This window comes from Dermacentor albipictus, chromosome 1, assembly GCF_038994185.2.
Source record: "Dermacentor albipictus isolate Rhodes 1998 colony chromosome 1, USDA_Dalb.pri_finalv2, whole genome shotgun sequence".
NCBI classification, from domain to species: Eukaryota; Metazoa; Arthropoda; class Arachnida; order Ixodida; family Ixodidae; genus Dermacentor; species Dermacentor albipictus.
The window spans coordinates 154995057-155021414 of NC_091821.1; the positions used below are offsets into that span (position 1 = coordinate 154995057).

Genomic DNA, 26358 nt, shown 5'->3' on the forward strand with positions numbered 1-26358 from the left:
CTCTGCACTGATAACATCTACAGATAAAAACAAAAACTAAGTTTACAATAGAGAAAATGTGTGCCTTCAGCAACAGAAAGGCACAGAAGGCAAAATGGCTTGATCAGGTTTTACACTTTATATTTATCATGAGGCACCACTGGACTAACCTCAGAGAACCTTCTGCCGAGTCCGCAGCAGTCCGTAGTTTGCATGACAGGTCAGAGGTCATTTCTGACAAGTCTTGATTCTGCTGCATCTCCAGGTGCTTGCAACGAGCCTAGAGTGAGTAATTTTGTTTAGTGAAAAGGAAAAACAAAAGTCTAAACCGGTGTGTGTGTGCGTGCATGTTTGCATGCGTGCATGTGTTTGCATGCGCGCACACACGTCTATACATGTGAAAGGCTTTCCAGTAACATATTGCTGTGGGTTCTATAAATTCAGACTTTTTGCAAGAACAAATGTTCACTGGCATTATCGGAAAATATATCATGCAAAACAATATAGGAAAATTAGAAATAGGTAGATACACATAAAATACCCATTCTTTGGAGCAAACTCGCATTAGCCTCATACTGGATTAACAACAGAAAATACTTTCAGTAAAATATTTGCAACAAAATTATTTATTTACTGACCTACAGCTGATAATGCTATTTGACATTCATTTGACATTAATATCAATAAAGCGACCGACTACATAGAAGCATACACTTGAGAAAATGAATGCCGAACACGAGTGACACTGCCCTAGCATGAGCAAACAGATGCCATCTGCAGCAACAGTGACCCTGATGACAGTGCCGCTGTGGCAAAAAAATGCATTCGAGCCAGCTCAGAGTGGCCAGTTTACACGCCTTAAACTTCTAGCCAACCTAGCTAAACTATACCTATAAAGAAATGAAACAGCCTTTTATAGTAGTTTCAGTCCTGATGGATGCATTAAATAATATTTCTTTAGCATGAATGCCTCTTCATCCTAATGTGGCCAGTTTCTGAGCAGCAATACACAATCCTATGAAAGTCACTAGGAATCCAATGGAAACACATTGTTAGACAACACAGATCATACATTTACCAAAATAGAAAGAGAGAAAGAAAAAAGATACTTTGCTCAAGCAGTGGGCTTTAAATTCAGCCAGCAGAAACCACAAGTATAGCTGAATACCCCAATGTACGATACATTGAGCTATCACCCAAGCACATGCATTGTACGCAAGTGTGAAGGAGTTTTATTGTTCATGTAGTTCTCGAGCCAAGAGAGAACAGTTTTTGTAGAACCAGATGGCATTGACAGCACTTTGTATAGCCTCAAATGGGGACTGCAACTGATGGAGTTTGTGTTGACATGAACAGGACTACAAAAGCCCTCTTGTGAGCATGCACCATGTTCCTGAACACACACAGGGTTTATTCTAGCTGCTTTTGTGGAAAAGGTTGAAGACTTTCAAGAACTTCCAAGGCCATGACAAAGCATATTTAAGAATTGAGGAAACCTTACATTTGACAGATTTAATATGGAACACTGTGTTCAATAATGAGCAATGAGCTAGCAGATATTTGCACTGTTAATTTCTCCTCATGACACATCCCTGGCCTGCTGAATTAATTTCACTCTCCTCCTCCACTCCACTGCAATTGGATGGCGATTCCCAACACCTTGCGTCTGCCATGCAATGATTGGCCAAAGCTCATGCTGCATTCCCCAACCAACTCTCCTACTCTCCACTGGATAGCAGTGGCACAGCAGTGCTTGCCAGAACTTTGGCAGCTCCTGTAAGTGCAGACATGCCGTCTGCTACTGCCAGGACTCACTCACTGTTGGCCTAGTGTCTATGCATCTATGGGATAAAATGTAAATGAATATAAATACAAAGTAATAGGGCAAGCCACAAAGCAGTCATCCTTACCTTTCCTTTTTTTTCCCTTTTTGCGCATTGAAACCCTTTATGCCTTAACTTGCGATGACCCTCTTTACTGAAGGTAAAGGGAGTCATTTCATGGTCACAAGGTTTCAGGCTGAGAATTCTAACCACTACACCATGGCCATATGGCACAAGCGAACAGCTAATACTTTCACTGCTAAATCACCCTCCTACTTCTGAATATGGCTACAGAAAGCAAAATTAATAGTGCTGTTAATTTAATTTTATGTATACATGTGTGAAAAGAAGAGTACATAGTATAGTCGACTCATTACAACGGGCCCCGATAATCTGACAAAAAACGTCCGTTTTATCCGAAGTCTGTAATATCCGAGACGCCTCACTTCTGCAACTTTTGTCGTGATGTCTAACACCTTTACTGCAAAGAGTCAATGGCGAACATCGAAAGAGAGAGAGAGAGAGGGAAAGTCACAGTTTCACCCAAAGGCGAAGCATCGACTGCGATAGCAAATTAAGCAAGATAAGCACGGCAGCAGCAGTGAGCGAATTGACCTTCATGCTGTCTCACTTCAACGCGAACTAAACGTTGAAAGTACAGCACATACGAAGCTACTGGTACTGGGCGCACTTTGTCCACATCGCAGATCGCTTTCAAGATACGGCACCCGCGCTGTTAACAGCAGCCACGTCCATGCCTCGCATGCGAAAAACGGCGCGCTTTTAGCCCACTTTCCTCCCTTCCTCGCGCGCAAGATATTGAGCCACGATCGTCAGCTGACCCTCGCAAGTCAGTTGCCAACCCGTGTCGACACCGCAAAAGTCCATTTTATACGCCCAATTTTGACAAAAATTCTCCACTCATTTCATCCGCTGTAGCCGACAATCCGTTTTAGCGCAGTCTGTTAAAAGCGAACTCCGTTGCATTAATACAGGTAGAACAAACTAAGGCTGAAATATAGTCTATTATATCCGAAACTCTGTTGTACACGGGTCCACTGTAACGAGAGTAGACTGTACATGATACAGCAATGAATCCTGCTTTGCTATAGAAAAGAATTGCATTAAATACAATGTAGGCTCCCAACATTACTCAGCGAATGAAGAAAAAAGTGAGTAGAAAGACTGAAAGAATCTTCCGTACACTTGAAGTTGAAGTGGGAGTCCATAAATGTAATTAAGGGTTGAGGGTACACATCTGCTGTTCACATTGGTTCTTCGCTGCACGCGATGCCGGCAAAGCCCAAGACAGTGCAGATGTTCGGTGCACGGGAGCGCGATATGCGTCTTGTACGAGCATCGAACTTCCGATCTCCCGCAGCTAGTGCCGACTGCGTAGACGCTTTTCAGCGGCGGAACTGTGTTTTTGGCTGTCACCAGTCGAAAATCCGACACACTGAGTGTGCCTGGAGCTGCAAGAGCTAATTAAAAGCTCCGCAGGAGCTTTCTAATAAATAAACACGTGCGTTCAACTTTAAGGCCTGTTTTCTCGGAATGGATTTTTTCGCTAGTAGTGGTGCTGGGGAAGGCGATATCTCAAGAACCGCTCTTCAGATTTGTATGCCGTTTTTTTTTATTCTGTTCCTGAATGACTTTGCCAGGGGGTAACAGGCTCCTTTTTTTGAAAGCTTATGCAGTTCATTTATAATAAGCAATTAATTTTTGATGAATGTGGTCATTACTGGCTACATCAAATTCAAAGTTGTCTTAAAATTTTTTGTAGGGGAAATTAAAGAAAAGGGCTCTTTAGCCCCCTGGGATATCTATCAAGGGATCATCACAGTGAATTTCAGCTTCCTACGATGTCCTGGCATTTCTCCAGGCCCTTCCTCAGGCATATACATGAATCACCTAGTTAGACCTCAATAACTCTGGAACTAATAAACATATCTTCATGAAACTTCGCAGTTCCTCATAATTCGGTGGTGTGAACGTACCCTGAAAGTTTCATCTGGATATCTTAAAAAATAAGAAAGTTCGGTCTCCAGGGTAGCCTCCCCCCTTTAAGGGAGGAGTAGGGGATCAGAACTAACTTTTTTGTTTCTCGACAGAAAGGGCTGAAATTTGGCACACACACTGCACATTACATTAAAGAGACAAATCTGAAATTTCACAAAGATATTTTCATTAGTTTTTGTTTTATAAGAATTTATAAGTTCCTTGCTTGTGGAAAGCCTGGCACAGTAACGAAACATGATAGGGAGCTGGGAATACTTTGCGTTTGCCCAAATGTCTAATCTACACCAAGCCAGTGTTCGATTTTTTTTTTAGTGCGCTAATAATTTTTTGCTCAACATAACATGCACATGACTGTGCGTCACTGTATGGAGCCATGTAGTTATTGTGAAATAATTAAATAATGGAAAGATAAAGAAACATTTCAAGACCGTCTTTAAGTACAGCACAGCTTATGGATCACAGCAAAACAAACTGGACCAAAATCGGTCCAGCCATTGTTGTGCTACGCTTTCCACGAGCATGGTGATTGACAAAAAGAAAACGCAATTGAAAAAACTGGCTGCAAAGTTTTAAAAGCACTGCAAATTTATTAAAAAGCACCAGGGCTGTAATATTTTGAATCATTGCTGTCAGGCATCTTCTTACACCTTTATCTCTTTGTTTGGTGGGCTTTGGATGCTTTCTTCAGGCGTTCTTATCCTTTTCTTGAGCCCTCTGGACGGCAAGGGTACCAGGATGTACACGGTCGTCCGCTTCCAATTTGAACACGGCTCCAGGCAGCCGGCGAGGCCGGCGCTTTGCGGAGCGCCGCTCGTGGGCACCGGGGTAACTAACGCGCTGGTGAACTGGCAGCCACAGGCGTGGCCTCAGCCACGTTGTCTGCTACAGCGCGCCAGCACGCGTTAGTTACCCCGGCGCCCACGAGCGGCGCTCCGCAGAGCGCCAGCCTCGCCGGCCGCCCGGAGCCGTGTTCAAATTGGAAGTGGACGACCATGTACATCCAAGGTAGCACACATTTCCGAGTAAGCTTTTTGGCTCCCAAAATTATATTTCACGACTGCCTCGTTTACTGCTGTCTCTACTGCAAAACATGAGGCATGCTTATCCTTTGACAATGTTGACCAGATAACAGCGCTCCAGCAAGTGGACTTCTGAGAGATGTTGATACAAAGGCAGTATGGCTTGGGCAACTCTGCTCATAAACTTGTGTTTGTGAGCAGGCTGTGCTTCTTTTTTCGCTTCTGCTGCTCTTTGTTCACAACAGCTGAGAGGGCCAGGGGGGCACAGGTCATGGTGGGGGTCACTGTCGGTCGATGTCACGTGATAATATGTGGCTATGACAGCGTTCTGCATTGCAGCAACATCATTAGTGTTCTTGCCGACAGCCAGGCCATAGCAGTTGGTGAGCTTTTTTATCATCTGTTGTGTGAGCCCACCTTTGCCACCCAGTGGTTCCTCTTTCTTGGCCTTGCTCACAATGGAGCAAAGGCCAGTGCCCATTCTTTTCTTCACATGGTTTATGCAGTCTTCTTTTGTGACTGCTATAAACCCATATGGCTGCTCATCTTGCAACGCCTGGAAAACACGGCTGTTTCCATCAGAGACGACTGCAGTATATCACAGGTCGTTCTTTGCCAATGAACAGCCAAAAAGCTACAATGCAGCCTCCACTTCCGTTTACCCAGAGCCAACTTCAGTATTTTTTTTACACTGATGCTGCTGCCTCCACTGAAAGTATGTGGGGTCACTCTCTGCTGGGCCCAGGCTACACCCAAAGGAGAAGTTTGACAGAACAACTGTCCAGCACAAGCCCTGTGTGGAATTCTGTCATGCATCCAACCCCAATGTGGGAGCCATGACCGTGTGTGAGCCAAGTGCCATCATAAACAATGGTCACATTTTTAGTGAAGCCAACCTCCATCTCGCTGTAAACCTTCTTCACAGAAGCTACAGCATCCATAAAGGTGTTGTTGGCAGCCTCCCCTGCAGCAGGCTTGAACAGCCCCTTCAAGCAACCCTGGAATGTTTTGTGGTGTAAAACATGATGGGACACATTCATTGTTGCCCAGAAATCGTTCAGAGCTGTCTGCCCTTTCCCTATTGCTTTAACAGCTTGCGTTGAGCGAATGTTCACGTCAAATACCTTTGCACTTTCCTTCCTTTGAGAAGACCACTGGGGCTCAATAGGGCCACAAGTAGTGCATGACAGCACCATTTTTACTGCCAGACCGAGCCTAGTATCGCAGTGTACAGGCACAGAACACTCTTGGCATCTTAGGCACAGAATTTTAGCGATCAAAGAGGTAATTGCGGAAACCTGCACAATAATGAACTCACTGTCACAAGGGGCTGAAATTTGTTCTTGGCCTTGCTGGTCCATCAAACTGAACTTCCGCTCAGTTGCGGACACTGCACGAAGGGAGTCGCGAACACAGTGTGCCTGCACTTCTGCCGTCATCGCTGACACGAAACGTAGCTCAAGGCGCGTCTGAATCGTGCAACGTTTGGGCGACGATTCGTCTGGTGAACCTTGAGTCACCATACTGTAGCTCGTCGACAGTTGGGGCTCACTCGCAGGCTGCGTGTCCCTGTTGCACGATGAGTCGGAAACAGGGTACACTGTCTCTGCCGGTGATAGTGACCTTTGACCAGCGTCGCCTCCAATGATGCCATCTCAGTTGCTGACTTGTGCGGCTGTACGCACAGGTGCAAGAGCCTCTGTTGGCACGTCTTCTGGTGGCTTGGTTATCAGCGTCGATGGCACAGGGCGATTGTCAGCTTCGCTGCTGGAATCGCATGGTGGAAGATAATGCGGCACGTTATCCGCGTGTTCAGTTGGGTGCTCCGCTTCTCCAGCTGGCCGGCGTCTTTTCCTTTTCCGTTTTCCGAAGGCGTGCTTCGCCGAAAATTTCTTTTCGAACGAGCGACGATCCATCACTGACCTGGGAGCTTTCAGAAATCTGAATTCTGCGATTGCCAAATGAAGAAAAACGCCAGCGTGATTTGCAAAGCAGACAATTGCGGTCCGCTGTCGTTGCCAGCTTGCTTGCTGCCACAGCAGCAACCAATGGCGAGACACCTTTCAGCACGGCAACCAATTGGAGGCCCGCTTTCATTGCAGGGCCCGTGTGACCACCTCTAGTTGACCCGTGCTTCTTTTGTGTTTGTGTGTTTGTTACAAGATGGTGACAACCGAATAATTCAGAAACGGAATGGCGAAACTTTGAGCTTTCGAATGATACCAAGATGACAGCGTTCGGTGGCGGGAAAGATGAGCTAGGGCTCCGCGATTTGCGGTGATTTTAAACGATTTAAAGATGTTTTCTCACCCTGCGCACTGATAAATTAATTTTTTGGGGGCACTTTTAGTGAGTTTTCAGCCAAACCATTTAGATACAATGTAGATTAGGCGTTGCACATACCGAAACGAGTCGTTGCCAAAAATCTTTTTTTTTTTTTTTTGCAATCTGATCCCCACGTCCCCCCTTAAGGTAATCAAGAGTCACTGCAGTCTGGGACATCTAAATAGAAAATTTTATGGGTTATGTTCATTAATGACTCTAGTGCGTGTGTTGGAATTGTAGAACTGAAGCTGGTTGGTGCTTAAGATATGTAAACTTAGCTGGAATCCTAAGACAAGCACAAGCACCAGTTTCAAGTTAAAATGATGTGTATACATTATTACACTACTGTCTATTTTTCATTTAGGCATATTATGCTTTGTTATATACCCATCATATATACTCATTTAGTCTTTACTATGATGCCCCCTTACCCAATGCCTCTTACCAGGCCTGTAAGTAAATCTTAAACAAAATATAAATAAACAAATATATAGTTTCATCTTACAGTGCTTAAAGAGGCCCTGAAACACTTTTTGAACATAGCAAGAAAACACTGTTGATCTGTACAACAGGCGTCTGCGGACATGTGAGTCAAATATTACAGTATTTACTCGCATAATGATCGCACTCTCGTAATGATCGCACCCCTGAATTTTGTCGTCAAAATGAGATTTTTTAAAATTTCGTGTGTAATGATCGCACCCCGAACTTGCCGAAGCGATATGTCGTGTGCCAAGTCTAGCTAATAATGATCACGCTTACCATCTGTCGAATGCTACGCGAACGACTTTTCAAGACAAACCAAGCGGTCTGCACGCACCCAACATTCTTAAGCAGACGCCCCATTTCATTCCTTTCATCACTTTCCGCACTTCCATGACAAAAAAAAAAAAAAGGCTACAACCAAACTTGCCTTAGGCTTTATAATGGTTGTGGTCAACAACAACAAAAAAGGCGCCTTTCGATTCTTCTCGTCTTCACTCGTGAGCACGCAACAAATCGCGAGCGGCAACGATAGCAGCCATGTTTACACTGATACGTTAGAAGTGTACCCCATTCATACGCTGACGCTTGTAACACCGCTAAGATATTCGCCCACCCTTAGCGGAAACCTACCGTATTAGGATGGTAGTGAAGACAAATGCTGCAGTTTCCGCAGCATGCCCGCCATGTGTTCCTATGTCACTGGCAGCTAAGCGCGCCCATCTGTTCGTGTCCCCTCAAAGTGGACATGGCTACGTTATTGCCGCAAACTTGCCGATATTAACAATATTATTCATTACTGATATGGAAGAAACTGTTTCAATGCACATAATGTACACACGAGAAGAAAAAAAAACGCGTTCGGCGCGTTTGGCTTGCTCCGCCAGCCGCCATTTTTGTTTTGGTGTCCCGCACTACATACAGCAGCAGCCACCTATTTGTTGACCTGTTGTCATCTCCCAGCAAATGCAGGATGAAACAAATTTTTTTTTTTCGTTTTGCGGGAAATTTAACCCGCGTAATGATCGGACCCCTGAATTTGCATCAATTTTTTCAAACAAAAAAGTGTGATCATTTTGTGAGTAAATACGGTATTGCACTGCACGCAGCATGGAATTTACAATCTTGTCGTCAATTTACAAGCTTCTGCAATGTCGTCGTGCAGTGTCATCGCAAGCAGCTAGACCCACCGACAGCTATTGGCTGATTTTGTGATTGCGAGAACATTCTCAGGAATACATAATAGCTAATTTTGAGTTAACTAAATGAAACATATATTTTTGCGATCTCAAAAATACAGAAAAATCATTTCATCTTTGCACTGCTGGCCTACACACAAAAAATGCACACAGATGCATCTGCTATGCATGGTCTCCGAGATAGCAGCAGCGTGCTGCATAGTGTAGTCTACCACAGCTGCCATGAAGTGCCACAACGAGCCCTTTCACTGCCGCGACACTGAACTTTTGGGCGTGGCTTTACCCTCTTGGCTTCTCCTATGTGTAGCTTCCAGCGCGCTTAGCAGAGAGGAAAAGAGAGAGAAAGACATTGGTGCGATAACTCCACTTATACTGAGACATCATTTATTAGTGAGGCCATTCTATGATTAGTTAGAAGAGTGTTTCAGGGCCCCTTTAATAAAGGTTTTATGGTAAAATGGAATACCAATGCAGTAGTTCACTGTAAGTTTTGCAACAGCTATTTCAAAATATGTTTGCCTTCGGGTTTTTATTAAGTGAATACATCTTCAGCACCGATGAACTTCAACTTCACAACTGCAATGTGTTGGCATGTTGTAATTAAAATATCAAATAAATATTTGTAACTAAAAGAACTCACTGGCAATTATCTCATAATTTCTGACTGTCGCTTTCAGTCAGCAAACGTTATCACTTCATGCCAAATCCCTTTTCACGATTGGAGACAGCCATCACTAAAACAACCTGTACTTTATTTTACACGAAAGTCGTCCACTTAGCTAAATGCACTGTATGTTCTAAAATGAATGGGAGGTTCCTGGCCATCAAGGGCCATCAACGCATAATTATTAATTTTGCATTATTAGCTTTTAAAGTGCATACATCAATTTTTTTGTGCATACATCCTTAACAGCCTCAGTTTGTGTGGGCTACATTTCAACCTGCAACATTAAAATAAATCAGTAAACCTAGCATCATGAACTTCACAAACAAAGTACCTGTAGTGCTTTCACTTCCTGCTTAAGACTGTAGGCCAGCTCCTCAGCAGTGGATGCCCTCTCCTAGAAGAAAAGACAAGCATGACAACAAAAAAGTTATTAAGCAGTCAATCATTATTGATGCGAAAACATCAAACAGCTTATTGAGCGAAAAAGCTGGCACCTCTCAACTGCAGCAGTGAAACGGCAGGCAAATTCCCATTGGCTGCGGCACCACGGCACGAGCGCGCCTCGATGGAGCAGAATGGGCAAAAGGGAACGCCTCCTTGTCCATGCAAGCTCTCACCTGCATTCTAACTTTGCCTTGGTAAGGCCAAATCAAACGTGTCAAGTGCCTAAACACACTCGCTTGCCTGCGAGGAGTTCATGACTTGAAGGAACGCTCAGCGGGGTTCAATTGGACATAAATGTTTTCATATTCACAACTCATAAGAAGTGCTAACGCGTCCTTGAATTTTTTTAAATATCAAACTTGATACCAATGCATTTTGATAAATAAGCAGTGACATCTCTTGTTCTGAATGTGCAACTGATATAATACAGTTATACAGTTATAATACAGTTACAAATACATTACAACCTCACACTCTGCTATCAGTAAACTTTGATTAAACTGAACAAGACATCTGACTGGTAAAACTTGTAAAATGCTTCCCACTAAGGGTCTTTCAACTATCTAGTATAGACAACTCTATTGGAGGCAAGGTAATACACATAATAATCCATTTGTTATAATACTCTGAAATATGCAAAATCCAGTCACCGTAACAGCATATCTGCACCCTGGTGGATGCTATAGGGTTGTAGCACGGTTTGAAAATATAAGAGGTGTGCGAACAGGCCTTCAAATGAAAGAGAAGCTCACTAATCTTGCTCGTTTTCTATGACTAATGGCTCGGGAGCGTAGTCCATCTATTGGGGTCCTTCTGGTTTGGTGTACAAGCTTTAGAAAAGCACAAGCAAGCAAAATAACTTGCAAAATGCATTCAAAAGCTTATTTTCATACTTTATTTTTCAAAAGCCAGTTGTGGACTGTTTTGTGCTAAGTAAGACATTTCCGTGACTGTATGTGCACTTAAATAGACATGATAAAAAGAAACGTAGAAAAATGCTGCTACGCTCGGCAGTTTATAGTACATCAGATCACACCCTGATAATTATGATCCTAAACTGAAGCTAGAGTACTGATTAAATGCAGCCGAATACCTATAAGGGAGCTGCTTAATATAACGCATGGAATTGGAGGAAGGGAAAAATTCTTACACATCAGTGTAACACATAGATGCCACATTTAAGCGCATCACCATTTGTGTGATTCTGCAAAACAGAAAATGCTTTGTGAAATGATTTATACATGGCGGTGTTTATGTTCTAGGATTGTAACATCCAAATTCATCGCTCTATCGTTGTTCTTGCATTCAATATAGCAATTTTCGCAGCTTCACTGCTCAAAAGAGCGGCATTGATGTCACCTTGGGCATTTTCAAATTACATCCCTAGTGAAAATTTCAATACATGTTTGTATTAGTCCAATAAATTCTTCTATTTCATGTTACAAGACATTTATTAGTCTAATAGGAGCTTATAATAGTCTAGTACAATTCTTTATTAGTTTCCTGCCAGTTTAATATGAATTTCGATTGGGTACATATCAGTGTGTAGATGCACATATCAGTCTAATCTATATTAGCGTATATATAGAGTGTGATGATTCTTACCAACATAACAATAAAAATATTTATTAGGCCCACTGTCAATTAGGACTATTACAGATAAAGCTTTCTGGCCTTGTAAGTTGTATGATTAAGAATCAACTTATTGTGCCCACCTATGCAAGGCAAGCTTGAAATAAAGGAAATCTCCAACAGGCAAGCTGGAGCAACCATGCTTTTTTTTCCCTGTGTCTCTACCTCCTTCCAAATCTGTGATGTATGTACTGTGCTGTCCATTCCTCATGCACACAGCCGGGCTCGAAATGTCTTTCACAAACATAACATGCCAATTGAAGAGCGCAATCTTTTCTACAAATTGCATAACTCCATTGTTTTAGATCATTATTGGATTTTGCCATAGAAAACAGCGAGAACTTCGTCTGCAAGATTTGTACACCACATTACAACAGGTGTAGTGGAAAACATGCATGCAGCGCTGTAGGCACTGCCATCACTTCGGCGCGAGACCCGAGCTCATATTGTTGATGCGAAGAGCTAGGACTGTTCATACAGAGCCTCTTTCAATCCTTTGGACGAGTTTTAATAAATCCCCCTTTTATTTGGTGGAAGTGCGGAGTAAGCTTGAAAACTGGAACTCAGAAGCTGGACACTGCCCACTACTGTAACCATGCCTAATGAAACCACCCAGGAAGATATACTATAGCCCCCAGTGGTCACTGTTTCTGGTGTGTTATGCCAGCGTGACCCTGCCATCTTTAGCAGCACCAATGATCCTGACGTGGGGGATTGGTTGTCATCTTACAAACGGGTGAGCCAACACAAGTTGGCCGACGCCACCAAGTTGCACATGTTATTTTACTTGACCAGTGTCGTGAACCTCTGGTTCCGAAACCATGAACATGATTTTACCAAATGGAGTGCATTCAAGACAACTTTGGCAGAAGTGTTTAGGCGCCCCGCTGTGAGTAAGTTTCACGCTGAACAATGGTTACGTTGGCACACGCAATATTGGTAAAGTTTTCACAAGTTACATCGAAGATGTAATTGACTTGTGTAAGGTTGTGAATCCGTCAATGGCAGAACAAGACAAGACAAAGCACATTATGAAAGGCATTTGAAAGGAAGCCTTTCAAATGCTGTTAGCAAATGATCCACACACCACTGCTGCCAAAGTTTTGACTAACTACAGAAACAATAGTGCCCCACACCCACAGAAGATCCGTTAGCAGCATTGGTTATTGGCAACAACCAGACAACTCTGCTGATGTAGATTAAATAATTTGTGCGTGAGGAGGTCGCAAGACAGCTCTCCATTTTGCCAGCCACGGAGAAGCCTTCCCACTATTTGGCTCCAGCGATCCGAGAGATGATTCAAGAGCAAGTGACCGAAGCCCTTACATCTCCGTGTCAGCTGGCTCTCGTGGCTGCACTTTGACGTATGCTGAAACTGCTGTACAGGCACCTCGTCTGCCAGGTTTCCCCCCTCTGCCTTCAGCGCCTCATCTGCCCGTGTTCTCTCATCTGCCTTTGCCTTGACAGCCAGTGGCTCCTTTTTCGGTGCATAGCAGCAGGGTGCAAATCCTTGGTGCACTGCTGACAGCCGCCCAATATGCTATACCTGCAGCACCCCAGGGCATGTACCATGCTTTTGCCGCCGGCGCTTCCCGGCATTCATGGGCACCGTGCGAGATCATAGTTATGGCTTCCGAGCATTTCGTATGCCATAACAGCCACCATGAGAAGTCTCCACTGCTGATGACATAACAGCTCCGTCCTCTTGACCGAGTTGGCATCGACCTTCATGGGCCCCTTCCATGTGCCCCTAATGGAAATCATTCGATAAATGTCGCAGTAGACCATCTGACAAGATCACTGAAACAGCTGCACATCCTTCAGCTACTGCTCACGAAGTCATCGGATTCATCTTACGGCAACGTTGTACCGTGAGAACTGCTCAGAGACCGAGGCCATGTCTTGTCTGACATTATTAATGAGCTACTCACACCGTGCCACACTATTCACCACACCACTATAGCACATCACCCACTGACCAACAGTCTAACGGAACGTTTCAACCGCACTTTTACTGATTGCGTCTGACCATTCTAATTGGGGATGACGTCCTCCCTTTTGTCACATACACATATAATACCGCCACTCAGGCTGCCACAGGCTTCTCAGCATTTTTTCTTGTCTATGGACGTGAACCATCCTCTACCCTCGACACTGTACTTCCAAATCACCTGGACACCTCTGAATTCACTCCTCTTTCAGAAGTTGCCCAGCATGCTGGAGAGTGCCATCAGCTGGCTCGCTCCTTCACAGCTGATTCCCAAGGCATCCATAAAGATTGCTGAAATCATGATCAGCCCGTGCTGTCCTTTGTCGTCGGTTCTCACGCCTGGCTTCAGCTGCCATTGCACTCTCCAGGCCTTAGCCTAATGCTTGCTCTAAAATATCAGGGTCCGTATTGGGATCGCCAAATATACATCGCCTGTGAACTATGTGGTCAAACCGGTCAAGCCATCGTCGGACAAGTGCTGCCACGCTCTCGAGACGGTTCACATCAGCTGCCTAAAGCTGTAAAAGGACCCCCACATTGTGTCATCACCTTAGGTCACCAAAACGGTTCACTTTCACCACAGGGGCAATTGTAGCAGGAAATGTGCATGCTGCGCTGTAGGCATTTGTCATCGCTTCGGCGTGAGACCCGAGCTTGTGTTGTTGATGCCAAGAGATAGGACAGTTCATACAGAGCCTCTTTCGATCCCTTGGATGAGCTTTAATAAAGCCCACTTTCACAGGAAACAAAACTCTTTTTTCCTCACTATGCGCTAGAAACCTAGCACATCACTGCAAAATAGCATGCAAAATGACTCAATTCTTTCATTTTTGCAATTTATGAAATGTACACAATGAGCCCCGAATGACCTGCGTCATTTATCAGCGAGCACCAGAAACGAATGCTAGTTGCAATGACACTCTCTCCACGGCAGACTCGCACTGTTAATACACCTCTTCTGTTGTAAGCTGCAGTAAGCCTTCAGGACAGTAGCCAAATTAATTGTTATAACCAATTCCTTACTCTACATATAAAGTTTGCTATAGTCATTACATAAAAATCAATATATGAAATAAAATGCAAATATAAACGCATATAAAATGTATGCGCATAAGGAAGCAGTGCCTACATAATGCGCAGGGATGAAGAGTGTGCGATCAGTGCTCCCACGCATCATCTACTGTATTACAGAGACAGGCGCAACCTGAATTTGCAGATAATCAACATAATGCTTGCAAGCCAACATAGCATCTCTGTTATTGCCATGAAAAGACTAACAGCAAAAATTAAGTGCAGACATCAGAAAAAAAAAAAACTGATCAGAACATCACTTACACGTAATTACATGGGAGTTCCATGTGCAAGTTCTCAGTAGACAGTTTGTAAGGATGGTGTAGCCCTGAATGTACCTATGTTTCAGAGCCTGAATTAAGCAACTGTTACAAAGCAGGCAAACCTGGAAATGCAAGGATGCATTCCAGTTGCTTTCGACTTGTTTATGTTTTAATTTATGCAGATAGCAATCAAATGGTTCTAGCATACAGCCAACTGGACTGTGTTCTGACAATGATGATGTAAACTGATTTTGGTGCATCGGCAAAAGTGACTCTAAAATCGCAGGGGATTACTACTAGCAATTGAAACTGGCTGAACATTTTCTTTATTGTAAGATACACTAGGACGCGCATATTGTCAAGACCCTGCAATGAGAAATCAAAAAGTGGACAAAGTCAGCATTTTGTGAATGGCAGTAGACATACCAAGGCTGTTTTAAGGTTGCATTCTACTTGTTGCACCATCCTTTCCAAAGCAGCAGTTTCTTCACGTTCTCTGGCCTGCTGCAGTACCAGCTGTTCCTCCAAGCTCTTCAATCTGCAATCACAGCCAACCATAGCCAAGCATTGCTATAAGTTGTGTCCAAAGTTGTGAATTCGAAAGTTACAGCACTTGGTATAGAGGGTGAGGTTCGCACTCGTTGCACCAACTGTATACGGCGCTGAAAATCGGGGATGGGAGATGATTAATGGGCTCTTATGGCACAAAGGGGGGGGGGGGGATGGAAGAAGCCAGAGATGCTCCGTTCAGCCTGATATAGGCTGATTCCATATTTTTTTCATGGTGTTCATAGCACACTCTATGTTAGAGCATGACTGTTGAATCTGCAACTATTAGCGACATCCTGAGTGTGAGTGCTTGTAACGCATAGAAATACTATTCAGAAATGTGCGAAAACTGGCAGAACAAGACACTGCACCCTTTGCATGATGTAGTCAATGCTTTTTGTTGCCTTTTTGTGTATATGTCAATGTTTATTATTTCACCTACATGCAAGATTAAATTTACTAACATAAATAATCCATTCACATAAGTCCATGAATTTATATTATGATCCTCTTTCATGCAAGGATCACTGATAATTTTAACTGGCACTTTCGTTTCTACATAAAATAAGTAGCAGCTGTTGCTGATATTTTGGTCTTTAAGAAGCACTGAAGGCATGATGCAAAAATGAAAATTGGAATCTGTAAGATATGAATAAACGTGGCTATTTACAGCAGGAAATGACTCTTGCGAGCAAATATAATGCTATGAATGTCATTTGTGATACTGCATGTCACTAAGCATAGACAAATCCTACTGTTCTTACAAGAAAAAAACCGTATATAGTTGTGCATACAGCTTCTCTTATCCTATCGACTCTCTTAGCTTACTGGGTATCGTGGGTCACAACATTATGTTGAGTACCTGTTCGTGTTTTTCTTGAGCCTGCAGTGTGGCTGTATTTAGTAACAACCACTTTTATTTATCACTATATTTTTTTCTATCCACCACTCCAAGTGTCAAATCCTGGCGGCAACTGCTACGTGGCACCGTCCGAGCCCACAACTGGTGAAATGAATGGCATGTGAGGTGTACAGCTAAAAATGCACACCCTGGACCATGTAATTTAGTAAAAGCTAGCAAGCTTTGATTTTCAACAGCTTCAAAAGCGTTGCTTTTCAAACATTATTTATACAGTAGCGCAGAAGCACATGGACAGCGAAAGAAGAGGACAGGACACAGCGCTAATAACAGTGTTTATTGCATGAGAGCAGATATATATATATATATATATATATATATATATATATATATATATATATATATATATATATATATATATATATATATATATATATATATATATATATATATATCACCTCACAAAAGGAAGGGAGAAGGAAGAAGCAAATCAACCCAGCAAGATCAAATGACACAGGAAGCTAACGTGACAAAAATATTTCTTTCTCCGATAAGGTGACTGACGGGCAACTAACAGAATCACTATTCCTAATCTCTGCAGCTTCTACTATTTCTATGGTGAGCTGGTCAGGGTGTCTGGCCAGCGAATTAGTGCAATAAAATAGAGGCTTGCATCTGCAGCGTGCGCAATGTGCAACAAGGTGACCTGATAGGGCTAGTTTTTCCACGTTGTTCCTGTGCTCACATAATCGCTCGTGATGCACCTTCCTTGATCGTCCATGCACTTCTGCGCTACTGTGTAAATAATGTCATACCAACTAGCCCACCAGTCTGCCCTTTTGAGCTTTCTTAACAGGTTGGTAATTGTGTGCACCTTATGGTTGGAAACAAACACACGACAGCTGTTGCTATTTCGGATTCACAGAGTTGTCCCATGGGTACAGCAAGCTCATTATGGTAACTAAATAATGCAGACAGGCCAGTACTGGGCAACTGCAAGATGTATGAAACAACGCAGTGCATTCGTACCTGGGTACTGTCATGCTTGTCTAGGAAAAGCATTTCACACTTATGTGGACTTGGCCATCTCAAATCACAGTCACATTGCAAATGTGTCCACTCTCGTAGAGTGTTTCCTTAGAGTGCACCATCACAACAGAAATAATTTTCTTTGAAGTGCATGAACGGAAACTTGCAGCCCGCTCCTGTGGGCGGGAGAAGGAGCTGTGCTCCTTCTCACACCCACAATTCTGAAATTCACTGCGAGGTGGATTTCAGTGGTGCCTCTACAGGAAGTGCGCACCAACAGGACCACCTACACCAACAAGATCAACAAACTGCAAAAATAAAAATAAATTAATTTTTTTTTTAGGCAGGTGCTTGACACTGTGTATAGCTTTTGATACTCTATCTCAAAAATCATATACATTGCAACCAAAGCTACAGGGTATGCTCAGGCACTGACATGTATACAGAAAGATGCAGTTCCATGTCTTCAATGGTTGGAGCCTATAAGCCATACCTTCCAACACCATAGCAACAACAGGGGGACTGCCTAAAGGTTCTCACTCAGTCCCAGTGTTCACAAAAGAGCTGCACGCAACAAGTACCCGAGTAATGACTTTAAAACTCACCTGCACACACATGGACAATTTTTTTCCACTGTCATTTCTACTTGGCTATGGTGGGCATTATTTTGCATAATGGCAGAGAAGTGCAAGTACAAATTGTAATATGTAATAATAATGGTGAAACCTCGATATAATGAACTTTAATATAACGAAATTCTCAACATAAAGTATGTCACTTTTCATAACCTCTTGTCCATAGAACAACATGTAATTAGAACCTCAATAAAACTAAATTTCGCTTCCGCAGCAAAGGAATGCCGAGACAATAAATGGAAACTTCCACAGACGCAGATGGTCAAATGATTGTACTATTACAAGCAGCTGCTTGCAAACGCACCTCTCAAATAGCGCAGGGCGTGACATGAGTGACATGAGCAACCACCGAAGTGAAGCCGCATCATGTTCCGTATAAAGTACAAGTGCAATAAGATCCTATTGCACCCCACGCACTTTGTATTTAGATGCGAGTGAAAGCGTGCGAGGATGTGAAAGAAAGATGCTGCCTTCAGGCAGGAGTGCCGCCTCCCTGTGCGCTAGCAAAGGGAAAGAAGGGGAGGGGAGCCAGCTCACGGTAACACGATCAAGCTCGCGCGAAGGGAGAGGAAGGGTAAAGGTGGGACTGCATTGCGTAATTCCAGGTGTGAGTGACGCGCTGGCGGGAAGTGCACATCATTTTGACACGTGCCCAGCATGATCCATCATGAAATCACGCCGTCGCGTGCTGCTGCTAGGAGTAGGAAAAAACGCGTTGCACGTCGCGTCCGCCAATCAGAGTTCAGCTAAGTCACGTGGCATTTTGTCACGTGGCATTTTGGTTTTGCCACCAGATGGCCCTGCTCTCTATGCATCCCAAAGTAGAAAGCAGACCATTATATGTGGCCTTTTTTAGACATTACAGGAGCCTATGACAACGTAGACCACAACATTTTGTGGGATATTCTGGAAGGGGAAGGCTTAGGTGACGATTGTCTACAGCTTTAGAGAGAGATTTACCTAGAAAATGCTGTTTGCGTTGAATGAGAAGGGATGAGGAGTGAGGAGAAAGTTCATATCAACAAGGGATCGAGGCAGGGGTGCCCTTTATCCCCAGTGCTGTTTATGATGTACATGGTGAGGATGGAGAGGGCGCTAGAAGGAAGCAATATCGGGTTTCATCTCTCATACAAACAGGCGGGTACAGTAGTAGAGCAGCAGCTTCCAGGTTTATATTATGCGGATGATTTTGTGTTGCTAGCTAACAAGCAAAGTGATTTGCAACGTCTGGCTAATATCTGTGGACAGGAACACAACAATTTAGGTTTGAAACTTAGTGTTAGAAAATCAGGTGTTATGGTATTCAATGAAAACTGTGAACAGACAGTGGAGATACAAGGCCAGGAAATACCTCAGGTAACAGAATATAGATACCTTGGTATATGGATAAACGAAGGCAATAGATATATGGAAACACAGGAAAAAACAATAACAGTGAAGGGGAAGAGAAATGCAGCCATGATGAAGCACAGAGCGCTATGGGGATACAATAGGTATGAGGTGCTCCGAGGTATGGGGAAAGGTGTAAGGGTTCCAGGACTTACTTTTGGAAATGCGGTTGTTTGCTTTAAATCAGGGGTACAATCAGGACTCGATTGGAACTAAAGGTCAGTGGGTCGCCTCGCATTCGCTGCTCACGGGAAGACTACAAAAACGAAGCTGTGCAGGGTGATATGGGCTGGACTAGTTTTGAAGTGAGGCAAGCTCGCAGTAAAATTGAGTATGAAGAACGACTGAGGAATATGTAAGAAAGTAAAGGGGCTGGGAGAGTGTTGAGGCATCTGTAAAGGAAAAACATTGATTCACAGTGGGTGAAAAGAACAAGGAAGTTTACCAGCAAGTATGTGGCCTGTAGGGTGGGCAACACAGCAACAGAGAACGTCAAGCGGAAAGTCAGAGAGGCCAAAATAATCTCATGGGTGACGGCAATGGAAAATAAACCTGCCATGAGTAATTACTTAAGAGAAAAAAACAAAATCAGGAAAGAAACAATTTATTATAACTCAAAGAGAAGCTCATTACTTTTCGAAGCGAGATTGAGGTGCCTTAGAACAGGCACGCATAAAGCGAGATATAAGGAGGAAGAAGCATGTGCTTGCTGCACTAAAGCTAGGGAAACTATGGGGCATGTTTTATTAGAATGTTAAGACGTCTACCCAGCGGTCGATTTAGACCGTTGGGTTCAGCAAGAGCAGTGGAAAAGTAAACATGTCCGCAATTGGGATTACTAAGAGGCGAATGGAGGATTGATGGAATAAAAGTAGGGAAGCGACATAAAACAGAGATGTACAAAAGCACAGTGCACAATAGGGGATCAGAAAATTTGGCTGTGGAAGTTCATAGTGTTTTTTTTTTCTTTTTTTTTAAACCTAAGTAGGACATTAGGCAGTATAATAGTAAGGGCTTGGCGGCGCAACCCACCGCCCCGTTCCAAAGGGGACGCTCATAACATCCATCCATCAATCAAGGGGCTTTACGCATCTCTATGGAAACCTCTTAGGCAGATTTTTTTCTCGGCAGAACTGGCCGTGCGTCGAAGGAAACACGTGCTACCGCACGGAAGGTACATACAGAAGGTACATATTTGCAGTTTCATAAACACTCGGCATCGGCTCAACTCTCAGCATCCCCCTTTGCCCGGACATGGCTAAGCTGCAGACAGCTAGATGCAAGAGGGTTCAACCTCCATGAGCTCGGGTCTGTGGTGTCGCAACACACTAAATGCCTGCTGATGCAGATGCCAGTGCGGGTGCAAGTACAAATTTGTTTCTCTGCTAGGATAATATGACCTGCAGGTTTGGCTTAACTGCACAGGCTTTTTAAAATGGAACACAAAAGCAGAAATACGTTATCAACAGCATGCAACCCATTTTAAGACTACATACAGCACTGATCATGGTACCTATAGGCTTTTTTGTTTTATATCAGTTGCTAAATGTTAAATCCACTCCCACAAATGTATTACACTAAGATAATTATGCATCATTGAAGTTCATACTGTGCAATGATATTGTTACAGGTAGAGATATAAATAAAAATATATTTACAAATAATATACACAGTACTGTATAGCTTAATACACAGGATGGCGGATAGTCAGTCCTAAAAGCCCTGCATTGTCTTCTTTTTCACAATGACTAACATCACTGTTATAATTACTGAACTGTGGCAATATATTCCACAAACAAATGATCTAAAGCAGTGAAATATGGCAACTTCAGCACTTTTCAACACAGCAAAACTGTTATGGTTGAATAATTCATCAACAGAAGCCATGCATTTTAACATGCATGTAAGGCCCTAAAAATAATCTCATACAGGTTCAGATTTTTTTATCAGACCAAAACACCAACTTTAGAAGAGCCCAAAACCATCATTTAAAGTTGTGTATGAGAAGGTACAGCATCACAAATATCTAAAAGCAAGAATCTTTGAAGGCATTTTGTACAAATAGAGTTACAAGGTGGTTAGAACTGGCCTTCACTGCAATAGAGGCTTTCTTTTTCATTTTGCCATCCTATCCATGACAGAAAATGAACATCTCCACCAGCACAAAAAAAAGTAATTGCAATGCTCTACCTAGCGACGAGTCACACTGCACTTTATTTTTTATGCCTTACATGCCTACAACAGGTTTTACGTGAGCGACTCTGGTATCATCACTCGATTCACCTTCTCCACTGCTTTGCCTACCCTGCTTTACCTTTGACCCCATTTACATTTTAGAGCGCAGCTCCTAGGTGCCCGTTCTTGCATTTCACGTCGGGGGTGTCCCTCGGTATCCTCCCCCAGCGTAACGGAGCCAACGAACACAGCAAAGGATCAAAGAGCGAATGCGGAGTACAACGGGAGATGAAAGATGGCGAAAGTGAAGAAAGCACAAGGAGGAAAGCGGAGGAGGAGGGTAGGGCAAAAGCGTGAAATGGAAAGCATAGTAACGTGCAAGACGGGCTCTGCAGCGACAACCCCTACGAGATGGTGCCAGAGTAGTGCGCCGTTGTCTGTTCACCAATGGCATGCAGCGAGTGCATCGACCGATACCATATACAAGAACAAAGCACTGCATGAACAGAGGTCTATCTGCGGCAGCTGCTGTGAATTGCTCCCATGCGTCACCCACATGCCGCCTCTTGCAATCTCCCAATTGGTGAGGCAGTCGCGCCACATTTCGCTCCGTTTGCAATGTGCCGCATAAGACAGATTGTCTGTGCCAGCCACTATATCGTTAAATGAAAATATGTATAGAGCTGCGCTCAAATTTCGCATTAGGGAGTACTGTAATCGTCGGTTAATTTTTTTATTTACACAGTTGATGACAATATAAATATTGTTAACAGCCATTTATACATTACACTGCCAAAATTACCAAATCTATGCATACAGAGCCCCCAAAAGAGCAGCAGCAGGCTTTCAAATGGCAGTTAAGGCTTTCTACTGTGCATACAGGAGTAATATTGTCATATGTGTTTCAATATTTATGACTGCATAATGAAGTAATTGAGCAGCTTTATTTGCTTCGTTCAAAAAGCAGTTCAGTGCCCTTCCTCAAAACTTGGAATTCTTCACTTATGTCACATAGCACAAATAGCACCAATGAAAGCCGTAAGAGCCATAAAAGCCCTGGAGGTAAATAAAAACCATGTTTACCTTTTCGACTGTTCTTTGTTGACCTTCTGTGCTTCTTCAAGATGTCTTTGTAACTGCTTGTTCTTTTCTTCAAGCCTCTCAGTAAGAACCTGGGCAATTATTGGAGGTAAAAAACCAAGCAATAAGAAAAACAACTAAGCACCATACACACAGAGTTGTGGGAGCGTAGAACTTTGGTCCACTTAACAATTCACCTTTAATAAATAGAGCACAGTGCTCACAGACAGCAAAACAATTGAGATGACAGGCACCAACTAACAAGTTTGTTCTTTAACCTTGACAAACAACCCACTTGGACAAATAAATACCACGTATACCACACTGTGCACTACTGAAGAAAGCATGTAAAAATAGAGCTGGAGATATAAGGGAAAGAAAAGGCAACAAAAACATTAACCCTTGTATTCATACTAGCACACTGTTTCAAGAGAGAGAGAGAGAGTGAACTTTAATGAGGACCAGCAGTTCAGTCGGCTGGGCCTAGGCCTCCCACGATGGGACGTCGAGGTCTTGCCTCTTCGCCGCTTCGTAGGCCTGCTGGGTCGCCCAGAGTTGGTCGTCGAGATGGGAGCTGCGCAGGGCGGCGTGCCATCTCGTTGAGAGGGTCACGGGATTAAGGTCTGGGTATTGATGTTTGCACTCCCATAGCATATGGGGGAGTGTTGCTGATTCAGTTTTACAGACCTTGCACGTCTGGCTCGGGTAGATGTCGGGGTATATAGTGTTATAGCGTGTGAGGGAGGGTTATGTATTCATCTGTAACAGGCGAAGGGTGGTTGCCTGTGCCCTGTTTACCTTTCGGTGAGGGGTGAGGAAGGTTCTTCTTGCGAGGTAAAATGACTTCACAAGGTCATTGTAGCTTCTAAGCGGTCGCGTCCTGCGGGTGCACCTGCACCGTCTCCGGCACGGTCGACTAGTCCTCGTGCTACGGAGTGTGTAACCTCGTTGAGGTTGGTGAGGTGCGGGTGGACAACACTGGCGTGTGCCGGGATCCAGACGAGGGTGATTTGATTTTCAGGCGATTGCAGGGCTTGTCGTAAGATACGGAGTGATTGCTGAGAAATACGACCTTTGATGTAGTCGTTGATTGCTGCGTGAGAATCGCTCAGTATGGTGTGACAGGCTGGGTCAAGAGTGGCCAGGGCGATGGCCACTTCCTCGGCCGTCTCGGCATTTTTGGTAATGATGCTGGCAGCATGTCAGAGCAAGCCGACTGCCGTGGTAACCGCCGCAAAGCACCGTCCATCTTGGTACTCAGCTGCGTCGACAAAGGTGACGTCCGCGGTGTTGGCATAAGCTTTGATGAGGGAGGTAGCTCGTGCCTTCCTGTGTTCTTTGTTGTAGTCTGGGTGCATGTTTTTCGGAACAGGGTCGGCGTGTACCCATTGCTGAATGTTGCGTGGTATTGGGTGTTTGTCTCCATGTTGACGGTGGTAGGTGATGTTAAGCTTGTTTAGAATGCTGCGGCCTGTTTTCGTTAGCGTAAGCCGCTCTAGTTGGGATCGACGCTGGGCTTCGATTAACTCGTCTAGCGTGTTGTGAATACCTAATTGTAGTAGAAGTTCCGTGCTGGTGTGGTTGGGTAGTCCTAAGGCCTGCTTATAGGCTCCTCTGATGATGATGTCCAGTTTAGTCTTTTCAGCTTTGTACCAGTTGAGAAAGGGCGCAACGTAAGTAATGTGACAGACGATAAAAGATTGGACAAGGCGGATGAGGCTTTCTTCCTTCATACCCCCTTGCCGGTTGGTCACTCGTTTCAGCAGTCTGGATGTATTAGCGGTCTGTCGAAGGATCTTGGAGATAGCCGTAGAGTTAGCTCCATTGGCTTCTATGGTCATACCAAGAACGTGGATGCTAGGGACCACGGGTATAGGTCTGCCATTCATCAGGTTGAGCTCTATTTCCTCGCATTGGTGTTTATTCGTGGAGCCCCGTGGGGGGCGTCCACGGAGTGATGGGCGGTATAGGAGAAGCTCCGACTTTTCAGGGGAACAGCAGAGTCCCGCGCCTTCAAGATAACTTTCTACAACGTCAATGGCGTCTTGTACGGCAGTTTCGATTTGGCCGTCACTGCCCTTTGCAGCTCAGATTGTAATGTCGTCAGCGTATATGGTGTGTTCAATGCCGTCGAGTTATAGTAGTTCTTGTGCTAATCTGAGCATAACCAGATTAAACAGTATTGGGGAAATGACAGAGCTTTGCGGTGTGCCCATGCTGCCGAGGGAGAGTTCCTCCGACCGAATGTCTCCGACCGACAGGAAGGCCTTCCGACTGGATAGAAAGTCTCTTACGTAGTTGTAAGTGCGTTCTCCAAGGTTGAGCAAGGAGATGTATTCGAGGATGGTGGAGTGCCTTATGTTATCGAAGGCGCGCTCGAGGTCGAGGCCCAAGATCGCCTTCGTGTGACGGGATTTGCCATCTAGGATTTGATGCTGAAGTTGGAGCATAGCGTCTTGGGTGGAAAGATGCTGTCTAAAGCCAATTATCGAGTTGGGGTAAGCAAGTGTCTTTGAGGTGAGTGTTTACACGGGTTAGGAGTGCGTGCTCCATGACCTTGCCTACATATGAAGTTAGCGGTATGGGCCAGAGATTGGCGAGGCTAGATGGCTTACCGGGTTTGGGGATGAGAATTACTCTGGCCGTTTTCCATGTCGGGGGAATGAATCCCTGGCGCCAGCAGTTGTTGATGTATTCAGTGAGTTGTTGCACCGAGGGGTCATCTAGATTTCTTAGTGTTTTATTCGTAACACCATCTGGGCGTGGCGCCGAATGGCTGTTCAGCCTATGCAGGGCAGCATGAATCTCTGCCACACTGAAATCTTCATCAAGGGCAGGGTTGGAGGTCCCTGTGTATGGCCCGTGAGGTTGAGTGGGCCCAGATGGGATGTACTTTTGACATAAGCTATTCTTAACGTGGTCCTGGCCATGCGTCTTGCTTTCTGTGAATAAAAGCTTGGTGAGGCGATCTTGTTCATATGAGCGGGTGGTGGTGCTATCAATCAAATGTTTGAGGATTTTCCACGAGCGGGGGTGGTGGAGTTGCCCGTCTAGAGAGTGACAGAGCTCTGTCCATTGCTGTTGACTTAGAACGTGGCAGTGTGCTTCAATTTCCTTGTTGAGAAGTGCGTCCTTCTGTCTGAGTCTTCTATTGAGCCGTTGTCCCTTCCATCTAGAGAGGATTGATGATTTGGCCTCGATAAGGTGGGCGAGTCTACTGTCCATGCACTCAGTCGGGGCATCTGTTGTGATAATGCGGGTGGCCAATTGAGTGTCAGACAGAAGATTGCATGACCACGATTCTATGTCGGTAATGGGAGTGTCCGTCGTTGCTGTTACACAGCGTTTACGGATCACATCCCAGTCCGTCCAAGTAAAGTCCCTTGTTCTTCTCATAACGGCTGTTAGGTGTGGGACAGTAATTTCGATGATAGAGTGATCACTCCCGAGGTCGTTTTGGGTGTTGCGCCAATGGGCGTTGTCTGCGTTTTTGGTGTCGTGTCTTGTTCAGTAGAAGTGCCGAGGCGAGTGGGGAAGGCTGGGTCAGTAATGAGTGTAAGCCCGAGATCATGGGAGTCTTGCCATAAGTTACAACCTGCAGCAGAGCTGTGTCTGTAACCCCATCCTTTGTGTGGGAGATTGAAGTCACCTCCGATGATAAGGGGGCTGCTGCCTGCGATGTTAAGGGCCTTTTTGAAGAGGTATAGAAATCAGCTATGTCGTTGAGA

The 26358-nt window shown here is 44.3% G+C and overlaps 1 protein-coding gene across 8 annotated transcripts in view; it reads right to left on the reverse strand.

Moving 5' to 3' along the window:
- LOC139050973 (endosome-associated-trafficking regulator 1-like) overlaps window positions 1–26358 on the reverse strand; it is a 69428-nt gene that overhangs the window by 25078 nt on the left and 17992 nt on the right. For all 8 annotated transcript variants that reach the window (XM_070527911.1, XM_070527906.1, XM_070527899.1 and 5 more), the window contains 4 exons: window positions 22634–22722; window positions 15341–15452; window positions 9846–9908; window positions 150–259 (listed from right to left, as the gene is read on the reverse strand). In XM_070527911.1, the coding sequence (XP_070384012.1) occupies window positions 150–259; window positions 9846–9908; window positions 15341–15452; window positions 22634–22722 (374 nt within the window). The remainder of the gene's footprint in view (window positions 1–149; window positions 260–9845; window positions 9909–15340; window positions 15453–22633; window positions 22723–26358) is intronic.